Source organism: Alexandromys fortis, unplaced genomic scaffold, assembly GCF_014885135.2.
Source record: "Alexandromys fortis isolate MF-2015 unplaced genomic scaffold, M_Fortis_MF-2015_v1.1 scaffold_197, whole genome shotgun sequence".
NCBI lineage: Eukaryota > Metazoa > Chordata > Mammalia > Rodentia > Cricetidae > Alexandromys > Alexandromys fortis.
This window is the reverse complement of record NW_026068072.1, coordinates 2,346,340-2,359,951: the sequence shown is the minus strand read 5'-3', so window position 1 is coordinate 2,359,951 and position 13,612 is coordinate 2,346,340. Positions and strand designations below refer to the sequence as shown.

Here is a 13,612-nt window from a genome sequence, read left to right as displayed (position 1 = left end):
CCCGGAGCTGAAGTTACAGGCAGCTGTGATCTGCTCGGTGTGGGTGCTGGGAACTGAGCTCCGGTTCTAGGCAAGTCTTGCTGGGCTGTCGCTCCCACCCCCAGATTATAAAATCTTACACTCAAAACTTAATCAAATTTCCCATAAGAAACATAGCTCAATAGATATTTATTTTTTATCTTGTGAAGTCTATAGCTCACCATATCACAAGGTGTCTTCAAATTTCTCAGCTCAAGAAATCCCCCTGCCTCAACCTCCATAGCAGCTGAGATAAAGGGCACTGAACCAGTGTGCCTGGCTTTAGTCCAATTTTCTTTATGACTCCACTCACAAACAACAACTAAAAGTGAAACAAACCGTAACTGACCATGCTTATTCATAAACCAAAGACTCGCTAGTGTGACACCCGAGACAGGAGCAGCCATAAAGAATTCCTTGTCCACACTGAACTGTTCAGAATAACCGATGCTCCGTGCCTTGTGGATGTCTGTGTGGCAGCTGCATCCTTACTGCTATGTGAGTTGGTGACCAGCATCAGACTCACACTTCTCAGCCCCTGAGAAGACAAGCAACCCCCTTAAAGCAGCCACACAGCTGGGAAGGGGTGGGCTCCCTGTCCCCCGCCCCCCAGGTCAGCCTGTAAGCATTAGCCTTGGAGCCATCAGCCAGGCCACAGGCCAGGGCTCTTACCTGGGACTGAGGAGAGAGCTGCTGACAGCCGACTGCCGAGAGGGTGTCCTCGCGGCATCTGTGGCTAGGGACAGGGAGCAGCTCATCCAGGACTGTAGACTACCCTCTGGCTGGGAGCTGGTGACGGAGACATTGTCCCTAGAAGCCAAAGTTAGGACACTGATCACAGTGGCAACCACAATAGGACCATAACCAGACCATCGCTACACGCTGTGAGCCTGGGCCCTGCAGAGCATACCACAGGCAATGCTGTAGACAGAGAACTGGTACCGGCCTGTGAAATGGGAGGAAGTACTGGCACTTGGAGGGGCCAAGCTAGAGCGTAGATAAGGTCACCAAACTGGTGCCCGATGAAGTCTGGGTGGAAAACTCACTTGTTTTCATCCCAGTACCCTTAGATTTAATCATAGCACTCTTGGGGATGTGTGCACACACGCATGCACACACACACACACTGAGATGTCAAGCTTGCCATTGAATTTTGTACCAAATGATACGTTCATGGGATATGCAGGGGCGAAGGTCCTCAGTTCTCCCTTACCCTTTGGGGATCGCCTTGGCAAGTTGGGTCTTCTCTTTACCAGGGGAGGGCTGCACAGCTACTCATATGTATGTGTGCACACGCAAGCGCCCATGGGCCTATACATGCACAAGTGTGTGGCTTGTTTATGTGACACTGAGTTCATCACCACAGGACAGGGGCTTGACATTAATCCTGTCCTCAATATGGCTTCCTAGCAGAGGGGATACATATGACTGTTGGAAGCCACGAAATGAAGGCTCTATCACCACGTACAGAGAGGGGCAGAGGGCCGGCTCACAGATTGAGAAAGGAACCCCCATTTCCTTCCTGAAGGAAAAGTGAATCAGGGTGGCAGCTAGCCCTGCCATGGAAGATGAGGGCATGGTGGGAATAGTGTCCACACAGGTGTGCAGGTCAGGAAAGGTCAAAATACAGACAGTAGGAAAGCAGGAACCAGAGGATCAGAGGCCAGCAGGGAGCACAGGTGCCTCTCTGAAAGGTCTCTCTGGGCAACAGGGAGCCACTGAAGGTGTAGGGGACAGTGATATGATCACCCCTGACTTCCCTCTGTCTGAGCTAAGTCAGGCAGGTAGACAGAGTGTGCCCCCATGAGGTCCATGCTAGACCAGGAACCCAGAACTTCACAGGCATTGCAGAGAGTTCTCCGGGTGGAAGCCAGCTGCACAAACAGCCAGGGCTTCCCTCTGCAATCTACACGGGGACATACTTACTCCTCTTTTCTGCTGCGGCTGCCACAGTCCACGGCCGTCTGGACACTAGGAGAGATACAAGACGAGGCCTATCATGATTGTGCAGCCAGGACTGGGGACCTGGTCTCCAACACTGCACATGCCTGGGTTTGCATCACATTTCCTCCCTTAGTCGCTGTGTGGTTGTAGGGCAGTGAGCTGTCCTCATGAGCCCTCTGCCTCCCTTTGCAAACCATGTGTGATTACTAATATAGGGGTGTCTGCCTCTGCACTTGTTCAGCACAGTTTCTGGAATGGGGGCAGCCATTATCACTACCCTTTAAAAACACAACTGGGGTGAGGCTCTGGTTGAGAGCACTGGCTACTTTTCTAGAGGACTCGGGTTCAACTTCCAGTACCCACATGGGAGCTCATAATCATCTGACAACATTTCCAGGGGTTCCAATGCTTTCTTCTTACTTCCAAGGGTACCAGGAACACACATGGTAAACAGACATATATGTAAGCCAAACACTCAGATAGAAAAAACAAAATCAAACAAAATTTTGAAATGCATCTGGCACTGCTGGTATTAATCATATAGTTATTGACAAAATGTCTGGAGCTTGCCTCGTATTCTTTGGAAAGCCAACAAATCAAGGCACATAGGCAGGATAGCTTTCCGATGCATTGTGGGAAAATCCTAATCTAATTACATCAGTAGCTATTCTTGAGGGAGAAACACTGTTCACACACTCTGCCCACACCTCCTGCCTCTATTTTATAGATGAAGTTAGTGCACTCTTATGCAAGGGCACTGAACCTCCAGCTCTCTGATGATCACAGGGCATGCTGATAGTCAGTTTGCCACAGCCGCCAAATGGGGAGCAGGCAAGACCAAAAGCCCCTGCATGTAAGTTGCCTTAACTCTGAGTCCTCAGACTGCACCTCCAGCCACAACATCTGCTGGGATTTGGGCAGGCCCGAGGAGATGCGCTTGTTGTCCCTTTCTTCCTCTAAAGATCTGCCTCCTTAGAGGCCTCATATTTCCAACCATCTCCCCAGTAGACTGATGCCCTCATGGACCACAGGCATGTCTTCCACATCCTTCCAAACTATGACTCACAGACCAGAGAGCCACAGACCGAACTTGATCAGTTCAATAGCAAGGGGCCACACACGGCACCACAGCAGCAACAAACTATTATTTATATCGAGTACGTGTTTGAGAGAGGGAGAGAGACAGAGAGAGAGAGCATGTGCATTTGAATGTGTATGTGTGTGTGTGAAAAAGAGAGAGAGAAAGAGTGTGAGTGTGTGTGTGAGAGAGAAAGCATGCGTATTTGAATGTGTGTGTGTGAGAGAAAGCATGCACATTTGAATGTGTATGCAAAAAAGAGAGAAAGAGAGAATGAGTGTGTGTGTGTGTGTGTGTGTGTGAGAGAGAGAGAGAGAGAGAGAGAGAGAGAGAGACAGAGAGAGGATGTGCATTTGAATGTGTGTGTGTGCATGATGTACGTGTGTGTATACATGAGATCAGCCTTATCTTTCCTCAGGAGCCATCATCCATCTTTGTATTTTGAGGCAGAGTCTCATTGGCTGGAGTTCACCAAGAATACTGCCCAGGCATCAAATCCCAAGGAGCCTCTTGTCTCTGCCTCCCCAGTGCTAGTATCACAAAGCTTGTACCATCCCCCTGACATTTTATGTTTTTTTAAAAGAAGTACAGCAAGCACTATGGGCATTGTGCTGTCTTCTGGCCCCTCCCTACTTTTACTATAAAGGTGTGCCCATCACTGCCTCCATGCTACACAGAGCATAGCTGCTGCAAGCCTTCATTTCCTGACCCAGCGACAGCACAGCTTTTTTTGGTGCAGGACTGCATGGAGATAGGGCAGTAGGGTCCTCAGAACCCACATGTGAAGGTCTAATCTCAAGGGCTCATTTCCCTCTCGGTGAGGGCTCATTCTCAGTTTGAAACCTGCACTACTTGGACCCACTGGGGCAGCTCTAGACAGTCGACCTAACAACAGAGCGTGCGTGGGTGCTGACACTCATCCAGTCTGGATCCCTGAGGGCTGCTGTGGGGACTCAGCATTCAGAGCCACTACCTGCCTCCTGGAGGGACTCTTTCCTGTAGAGATGCGGCTACTGTCTGCGGTCATGCTGCAGTACTGTCTACTGGTCCACACTGGCTGTGTGATGCTTTTGGACCTGCTTTGTCATAACAGATTCCACAAAACCTGTGAGTCCCATCCATGTGATTCCTGACTATCTGACTTCCCAATGGGCTCAGCCGCTAAGGCAGAGAGGCCATGGTGTTTGTTCCCTGATTTTCTTTCTGCTGCAGGCCACTGGGCTGTTTAACTTGCTGCAGCCTCCTCTATGTGACCACCCTCCTCTTTCAGAATTTATACTTTCTCTTGCTCTTTTAACCCACTGGAAATTATTGGTCCCTTTCTTGGCCACCCCTGGATGCTATCCCCTCTGTGGCTCCTACTCCACACACAGCTTTGTTAGCAGAATCTTCATATGGGTTTGGCCTTCATGCTCCGGCAGATTGCTCTGATGGTCCAAGTCCATGATGTTTTCTAGCCAAGCAGGGAGATCTGGGTTTTCCATGCCTCAAGACTGCACCATGTAGCCTGCCATTGTGGGAGAGGTGATAGAGCCGAATCCATCTCACAAGAAACAAAATTGTAACTACCATCACTGAAGCTACTCCCCACAACCCCCACCAAGCCTGTGCTTGGAGAAGGCCACGTTCAAGTTAGTAATCCTCTATTAAGGGCAACTGGAGGCTGAAGAGCTGTCCGTGGTGCTGACCCGGTTAGCTGCACAGGCAAGACTCAAACCCTAGCCCTTGGCTGGTGTTGGCAGTTCTGACATCTCGGTCAGTATTGTTTTCCAAAAGGAACTCGTGCCAAGAATTTTTAAAGAGGCATTGGTGAGGATCAAGGTAATTGATTAAATGTCTTCTAATATATTCCTTCGGGGCACCTTTGCCTGACAGCCACAGTCTAAATGCAAACACAGCTTAGGAAGCAAGGCCTGGCTTCATTTGCTCTGTGTCAGTGACTGAGAGAAGCTCACCATCATGGCAGCCCAGACAAGAACAGAGACCTTGATATGAGATAAAGGGCATATGGCATGTCCTGTGTGATAACAAAGCCACCGTTAGCTGGCAGTAAGGCCAGCCTCAAAACCAAGGCATGGCTCCATCACTTAACACATGTATCATTTAGACACCTGTGAGACTCATTTTCCTTATCTTTAATTTGGGAAAGATGGTGATAGGAGCCCAGAGATTTCTGTCAGGGAGTGCCAAGCAGTAACAATTGTCTTCCAGGAAGGGCACACGGCATCATCATCACCAGTTCCTGTGCTGATGGAAATAGACACAGTGAATTGTGGGAGCTTTTGCTCTCCGGGAATCTATCTTATCAGCTTAGAATCTTATCATGCTTAGAAAGCCAGGAAACCTGCACAGCACTGTTTAAACATGTACTACAGGGCACAAGGACTCACACTGTGACTCTGAGTGTCAGCCTTCTTAGATAAATGGAGAGCTCATTCAAGCTGCTCTTCCAGGTCAGGTCATGTTCATCACTCATGGGTATAGCTATAAGGAAAGAGCCATGGGGAGAACTGTCCTCTCATACAGTGGGAGACTTCACATTCTGACCAGGGCAAGGGCTTAGCAGTGAGTAGCTGACTCACAATATATTATCAGGGGGCCGGTTTCTGGTTCCCTCCAGATCTATCTGCCCCTATCCCCTCCACAGCCTGATGTCAGACTGGTTATTAGGATGTGTGTGTGTGTTGAGGAGTGCCCTGCTTCCGGTCTCCCCAGCCTCCCAGGACATGCTCGCTCACTCCCAGATTGTCCATCTCAGATGGGCCCAGCAGGAACTGACACACTTGGGTCTGTGACTCTGAAGTCAAGGGTAACCTGCAAAACCCTCCGCATCCTACCGCATCCCCAGGAAAGGCAATAGGCAGAACAGCTGCAGATTCTGGGGCCAGGCATAGATGGGGTCGCCTGTCAGTCAATGCAGTCCTTTCATGACCTATGAGCATCTCCCAAGCCTGCGGGACAAACTGACAACATTTCCCCCATTAATCTATGGAGGCTGATGCCACAGTCTAGCCGACAGTGCCAGCCCCTGGTGCAGAGTCACACAGTCTAGCTGACAATGCCAGCCCCCGGTGCAGAGTCGCATAGGCTTAAACACCGCTGTGTGCTGCCCGACTTTCTGAGTGCATCTGGGAGCGATCTCTGCTCCCAGCCTGCAAGGCTTGCTTCATTAAGATCTAATTCCATGTGAATTGTAGAATTGTGATTTGGCATAATGTGAACGAGTCACTCAAAGACTCTCATCTGGCAGTTTGGAGAGTTAGGTTTTTCTCTCTCCCTTGACTTCTCCCACCTCCCTCTTCCTTTCACACCCCAGTGGTCTGAACCCTAATTGAGAATTTATAAAGAAGTATTTAGGACCAATCCTTCGGGCTCCAATCTGAATCTCTTATTCAAGGTAAGCAGGTACAGCCTAGAGCTTCGTGCTGCTGACACGGGCACTGTGCTGTCACTGGGCAGCAGCTGGGAGCCCCGTTCTGTGCAGCAGACCTAAAGCAGTGCAACACATTTTTCTCTTTGTCTCCGATAGTCAGTGCTGTTCCTCCTGGGTTGTCCTGGTCATTTCCTTGTTGGCTTGACACAAATTAGAGTTGTCTTGGAAGAGGAACCTCAACAGAAAAGAACACCTCCATTCGAGTGTCCCATAGATGAGTCTGTGGGGGATTTTCTTGACTAATGATTGTGGGTGGTGGCACCCCTAGACAAGCGGTCCTGGATGTCATAAGAAAGCAACCAGTAAACAGCATTCCTCCGTGCTGTCGGCTTCAGTTCTTGTCTCCAGGTTCCTGCCTTGAGTCCCCGGTCTGACTGCCTCTGATGATGGACTGTGATGTAGAAATGAGCTGGAATGAACCATCTCCTCACCAAGTTAATTCTGGTATGGCGATGACCAGCAATAGAAACCCTAACCAAGACAGTGGCGAACAGCAGATCTGAGCACCCACTGACTTGTTGGGACAAGCCAGGACTCTTCTGTGCATGTCTTTTGCTTCCCACTGTCTGGAGAACTGAGAGTCTCAGTGGGCTTCAGCAAAGTGTCGTGAGAGAAGAAAGAGGGAGAGGGGAGGGGGAAGGTGAAGAATGGAAAAGGGTGAAAAACTGGGCCTCTGGCCTGAAAGCCCTCCTCCGGGACCTGAATCTGACACGATCCTGCCGTGGGATGCTTCACTGGGCTCAGGTGGTGGCACTGCTCTGGGGACTGTGGGAATAAGGCAGAGCCTTGGAGCTGTGTCACCCTCAAAGGTGACCTCAGCTTCTGGTCCAGAATGTGAACATGCCAGGCTGTATGACCTGTGTCTTCTTTGCTGACACACTGCCTTCTACAAGAGGTCACACCTATGAGTCAACCCTCTCCTCCCCTAAGAAGCTAATGAAAGTCTCTGGTGCTTTCTAGAACATTCCTCTCTTGGTCCTTGTTCATTTTTCCTCAAAATCTCCTCTCCTGGGTCTATACTGCTTCCTCATTAGTGACCTGGGGCCACTTACCCCAATGATCACCTGCCTTCAGAGGCCTTTTCATTCCCCCACAGAGCCAGGCACATGCTTCTGTTTCTGAATTTGTATGAATTTATCTAACCATTTATATACACACCCCAGCATGCAGGCTGTGTGAAGACAGCCCCATTCCTGAACTGTTCTCCATCCCTTAGTCATTCAACAAACCCAGGCTTCAGGCACGGTTCTCATCTCAAACCCTGATATTTGGCTCTTCCCATGAAAAAAAAATCATGGTTGACCTATAACCCTCTCTGCCTGCCTCGCCTCACCTGCCAGGCTTGAACCCTAACTGCAGGAGTGGTGGCACTCAGAAGGCAGGGGCTGGGGGATCTCTGTGAGTTCAAAGGCAGCCTGGTCCATGTGTTAAGTTCTAAGATAGCCAGGGCTGCATAGTAAGAACATTCCTCAAAGTCAAAACTTTTCTTTAATGAAAAGAGGTTTACAAAACTTCTTAAGCTGGGTTCCGACTCTACACAGAGCTAAGGTGCCCTGTGACTTGGAACGTCCCAGAAGCCAGGGTCCTTGGAATAGAAACACTTTCTCCCCAAGGCCTGCAGTAGTAAAGAAGAGCAAATGCATTGGGGCTGGCAGGTTCTCCGTGCAGTCCTGTAGGTGGGGACAGAGGCAGCAGGGCCGTCAGGAGGGAGCCACGCCTTCAGGCTGCTCACCACAAGCCTATGCCACAGGTTGCGCCATAGAGATGCAATGGGGCAGAAACAATGCAGGAATGGGCATAGTGCTGGCAGGATAGACACCCTGGAAGGGCAGGGACAGCAGGGGAATGGGCCACCACTCCTTCCTGCCAAGATGGACTGTAGCCCCTGAGCCCGCACTTAAGTGGCCGATTCAGTTGTGGCACAGCAGCAAGAACGTAATGAGCACAGGCCTAGGACTGGACAAGCAGCTTCTCCAGGACCCCTCACTGCTCTCTTTCCATCCTCCTTGCTCATGTCCAACAAGCCAGGTCCCATGCTTCACAGGTGACAAGGACTTCGTCATCTCTCTTCCTTCAGTCCAAACAAATCAGCTATGCCTGCAACCCTCAAGAATTTTGGGACCTTAGAAGATGCAGCCTGGGACTTCTAGGGACTACAGAGCTCTGCAGGGATCCCACCTCTGACCCAGCCATCACCAGTTACCTTTCTGTATCACTATCACTAGACGCCACCTCTTCCAACGCTGCCTGCAGGTCTGCGATGCGCCGGATGGATGTCTCCAGGTCTGCCTGCAGCGTTTGCCTCACAGCGGCCAGCTCCTCCACATACTTCTCCTGCAGACATAGACCACAGAACCCATTGGACTGTCGTAACAACTCCACCCCACTCCAGAGTCCCTGGCATGAGGGGACACCCTGAGCAGAGCTCATTAGCAAATCCTTCCCAGGCTCTCCCTGCAGATGGGGAAATGTGAAGCCCTGGGGGGCCCAGACAGGTACAACATGTTCTACACAAGAAGGGATAGAGTATAGAGGACCCTCCTGGCATGCGCCAGGCATACAAAGCTAGGTCATCCATGCAGGGCATTGTGAGTGTATGTGTCTAGAGACATGCTTGGATTTATGTCACCATCACCCTGAGATCTCAGCCATCTTCAATGGACCAGTGAGTGGGTCAACCAAGATGGCTCAGAGGCTCATGGGGGAACTGAGTATGAAAGATGGACCTGGTGCAAAAGGTATGGGACAGCAGAGGGCAGGCTCTGCTGGCTGGGCCGGCATCTTCTACTCCCGGGGAAGTTCCAGGCCATGGCTGGCTATGTGCTGTAACACCCACCATGCCAGTCACGGACCAGCCCTCTGGAACTGCACGCAAGCACTCAGATACGTGCTTCCTTTCATAAGAGTTTCCTTAGTCATGGTGTTCACAGCAACAGAACAGTGACTATGACACTACACAAAGTAGGATTCCCTAGTGCCCCCCCCCCACAGAGTGACAAACTTGTCAGGCATTTACAGGCCACTTTCTGTTTGAGCCTAGCAGGTGAGTCACAATAGTCATCTCACCTCAGAACTGAGGGGCTGAGGCCACTTAGCACAGGTGCTGGAACTCCAGCTTAGTGTTCCTGACTCCCTTTGTGGTACTCATTCACTGAGCTCAGTACTCTCAGGTACTGCCATGACCCAATTTTGTCCTGACTCTTTGGGATACCTCTGATGTCCACAGAGCATCTATTTTTCAGTTTTTCCTTTAACACCAAGCTTGTTGATGGAAGGTGAGTTGGCTCCTGGAGACTTTAGGTTAAGTGTGGAGAGAGAGTTGGCTACCATACCTTAGAGTACACTGTGACATGCAGCAAGCCAGATGTTGCTATATCCCACAATGCACCAGACTCCCCAAAATAACGAATCATCTAGCTACATCCAGAATTGCTCTTCTGGAAATGAATTCCACAGGGGATAGACCAGAGGCAAAGCAGGGCCTTGAACATGAGCCCAGGGCAAGTACGGCCAATGAGATGCAAAGCTGAAAGGCTGAAGCTGTACCCAGCATTGGGATGGTTAGGGAGATCACAGAACGTCGCTTTAATGTCATTAGATGAACGTTAATAAAAATGTAGCAAGGAGAAGGCATCCTTGAATACCATGGAGTAAATAGAACTACCTAAAGGACTGTCACCTGGGATCTACAGCAACCACACACAACACACACACTCATTACATACATACCATACCTGACATATACATCATCATATACAACATACTCACACACCCCACATACACCACACACACACACACCATATACACACCACACACATACACCATACCTCCCCACCATATATACCACATACACACACAACACCACAAGACTGAGGAGCTTGGAGTCTGAGGGATATTATGGGTGGGGTAGGGTAGAATGGGGTGGGGTCCTGGGAGATTTTTTTTAAAGCTGCTCTGATCATCTGGTTTCTTTTTGGTCGACTATTCAAGGTAACACACATAGCTAATGATGAGAGTGTGTGCAAGGTGAAGATTATGGCTCATATTTGAGTGCAATTCCCAGACCCTCCACCCACTCCGGCAATCCTGTGACAACAGACAACTTCCCAAGCTTCTCTGAAGAAACTAAGGACAGAGGCATCACTAGAGGCAGCAGAACAGGATCTGATCTGAACCCAATCCATGGGGCTATTCATCCCAGTAACCCAGCTAGGACCATAGATGTTTTCCATCACTGGAATGAGCTCGGTCAATATTCCTGTGTGGACTACCGCCCCCGTTCTCCCCACAGGAAGCTGGCACCTTAATGAAGGCATGTAGTCTTTCTGACAGGATCGAGCATTGCAGCAGGGATAGCCTAACGCCAGGATAGCCCTTCACAGAGATGAAGGGGGAAGAGAAATGTGGAGAACAGTAGGGCAGGGTCAGCTTACATTTCAGGTGAGCCTGCTAGCCACAGAATGCCCACCACAGGGTTGTACCCAGCCCCAGACCACAGCCAATGGTTAGAAAGGGACATCAGGACAGTGGGCATGGGAACGGTGAGTCAAAGTTCATACAGTAACAATTGCATTTTTGGAGAAATATGAGTCTCTGCTGTAGCTGGAGACCACTCATTTGTTCCTGGCTGCCCAGACCCAAAATAATCACACAGAAACTATATTAGTTTCAATACTGTTTGGCCAATAAATTAATCATATTTCTAGATAGCTCTTACATCTTAAATTAACCCATTTCTATTATTTTATAGTTTAACATGAAGCTTATGGTTTGTTTTTTTTTTTTTTTTCGAGACAGGGTTTCCCAGTAGCTTTTGGTTCCTGTCCTGGAGCTAGCTCTTGTAGACCAGGCTGGCCTTGAACTCACAGAGATCCTGCCTCCTGAGTGCTGGGATTAAAGGCGTGCGCCACCACCGCCCAGCGAAGCTTATGGTTTACCAGTAAAGTTCCTGGGCATCTGTCTCCTTCAGTGGCTACATGGCATCTCATTGACTCTGCCTTCTTTCTCCCAGCATTCAGTTTAGTTTTCCCTATCTAGCTCAATTCTGCCCTCTCATAGGCCCAAGCAGCTTCTTTATTCATTACTCAATAAAAACAACACATATACAGAAGGACTTCCCATATGAGGAAGGTGTGTGGACCAGGGACTTAGGGATCTGTGGCTCCCTCGCCTCTACTGCCCCCATTCTCTACTGCCCACATTTTATCTGCTATCTGTGGGGAATAGACTCAGAGCTCCTGCTTCTGCTTGGGAACCTGGGGGAGTCTGCTGACTATAGAGACGAAGACATCAGTTCCAACACTGTAAAGCCCAGCAAGGGCAGACAACATAAAGCCCCTCGCCTCCATCAGAACCTAAAGAGATAAAACACACAATAAGAAGGGGCCAGTTGGAGGCAGCTGGCTTGGGCTGGGGACCGTCAGCCTCCTTATGAGATCCAGGGACAGATGCCTGCTGGTATGGCACTCACATCTGATCATGCTGAACCTTGGCTCGGCTGTCCCTCAAGAGCACAGCTGTGTTCTGAGGTCTGTTTGAGCTCAGGACCCTCAGTTGCTAGTCCAGAGCAGGAAGAAGCTCAGGGGTGAGAGGTTAGTAGGATGTAAGCCTGTGTAGGTATGTGCATGGCAGAACTCCCACAGAAACCCACCTGATGCTCAGACAGGCCTACAGCGCTGAGGCAGGAAAAGAAATAGCCTCTACATGCACCACTGCATGCTGCATACTCTTTTACTGCCCAGTCAGTAAAATGCACCTGCTCATTAAGTGAACATTTATTGAGCGCCTATTGTGTACCAGCTTCCGCGGAACTGACACTGTCACAGCACCTGATCCACCTGTACTGCTGACACACGACACATGGCAGGCAGACACATGTTTAGGGTAAAGAGTCAGTGTTACTATATGACTCTCAGTGACAAAAGACAGGACTGATGCACACATGAATGCGCACCAATCATATATATTCACCGAGATAAAGACAACACTGGGCAGCGTGTACTCCTGGCCCGGCATCGCTCGAAGGAATCCGGAGCCCTTTAGACTTCCCGACTGATGCCTTCCCAGGGGCACTCCAAGCATAGCCACTACATGGGAAGCAGTTCAGACGATAATTAATGTCAGCAATTAAAACCGTCTTTGCTCCTGACATTCAATTAGAGGCTAACACCAATATACCGGTGCTGTCTGTTGTTTGCTGTTGTTTCTTTACGCAGAACACGCTGCTCTCCAGAGATCTCCTCTTGTCGGAGATGAGAGGGAGCTTCCCCCTCAGGCTCCTTACCCCTGAGGCACTTTCTCCAGGTTTGGTTAACCTGTGCCAGGGTTTGCCTAAAAAAAAAAAAACAGATCTCACAACACTCCTGAAGTTCATCCATCTTGCTGTTTTCTGACACAACAAAGACTCCTGCTGGGTAGGACGTGGGTGTTCGAGTGCACAGGTTGATACACACGTAACTATTGCCAGTGGCTTGCTTAGTAAACACAAGCACACATCTATATCTATCAATATCTATGTAATCAGCAATGGCAAATATTTTCTGACTTCAGCTTTGTAGCCCAGGCTGGCCTTAAACTTTCCATCCTCCTGCCTTCGTTTCTCCAGTACCTGGGCTTATGGGCTTCCACTATCACACCCAGATCCTGTTCCAATATAAAAATCCAAATGGCCTTGAATGTCCCATGGACAAGAAGATCCCCAAGCTGTCCTGAAACATGCTGAAAACATGGAGTGTTTTTATATTCAGCACATGTGTTTGCAACATACCATGAGCGCGTGGTGACTACTGTTGAGTTAGTTCATAAATGAACGTCTTGTTCTGACTAGCACTCCTCCGAATGGCTGACATATCTCATCTTGCTTAATATTAATGAGATTCCTTAGATCCAAGCACCGTGGAAACAGAATATGACCGGAGAATGTTGAATTACTGCTGTGGCCATTCTCCCTGGCATGAGCTATCAAAACATGCTTATGTTTTCTTTTTATGCTTTTCCAGATTCTCTACAGGGACGACAAATTCCATGCATTATGAGAAACTTGGAAAATGGCCTTCATTTCTCTGGTACACTGCAATTGAACTTCTCTCTACCTGCTCAAGAGTGAGAACGAGCCAGCTATCAGCAGGGAGCAGGGCCAG

The 13,612-nt window shown here is 49.4% G+C and overlaps 1 protein-coding gene across 1 annotated transcript in view; it reads right to left on the bottom strand.

Annotated features, from left to right (window-relative positions):
* Positions 1 to 13,612, bottom strand: part of Myo18b (myosin XVIIIB) — a 197,146-nt gene that overhangs the window by 31,341 nt on the left and 152,193 nt on the right. Inside the window, exons 40-42 of the mRNA XM_050121133.1 lie at positions 8,677 to 8,807; positions 1,945 to 1,989; positions 691 to 828 (exon numbers count right to left, since the gene is read on the bottom strand). Of these exons, the coding sequence (XP_049977090.1) occupies positions 691 to 828; positions 1,945 to 1,989; positions 8,677 to 8,807 (314 nt within the window). The remainder of the gene's footprint in view (positions 1 to 690; positions 829 to 1,944; positions 1,990 to 8,676; positions 8,808 to 13,612) is intronic.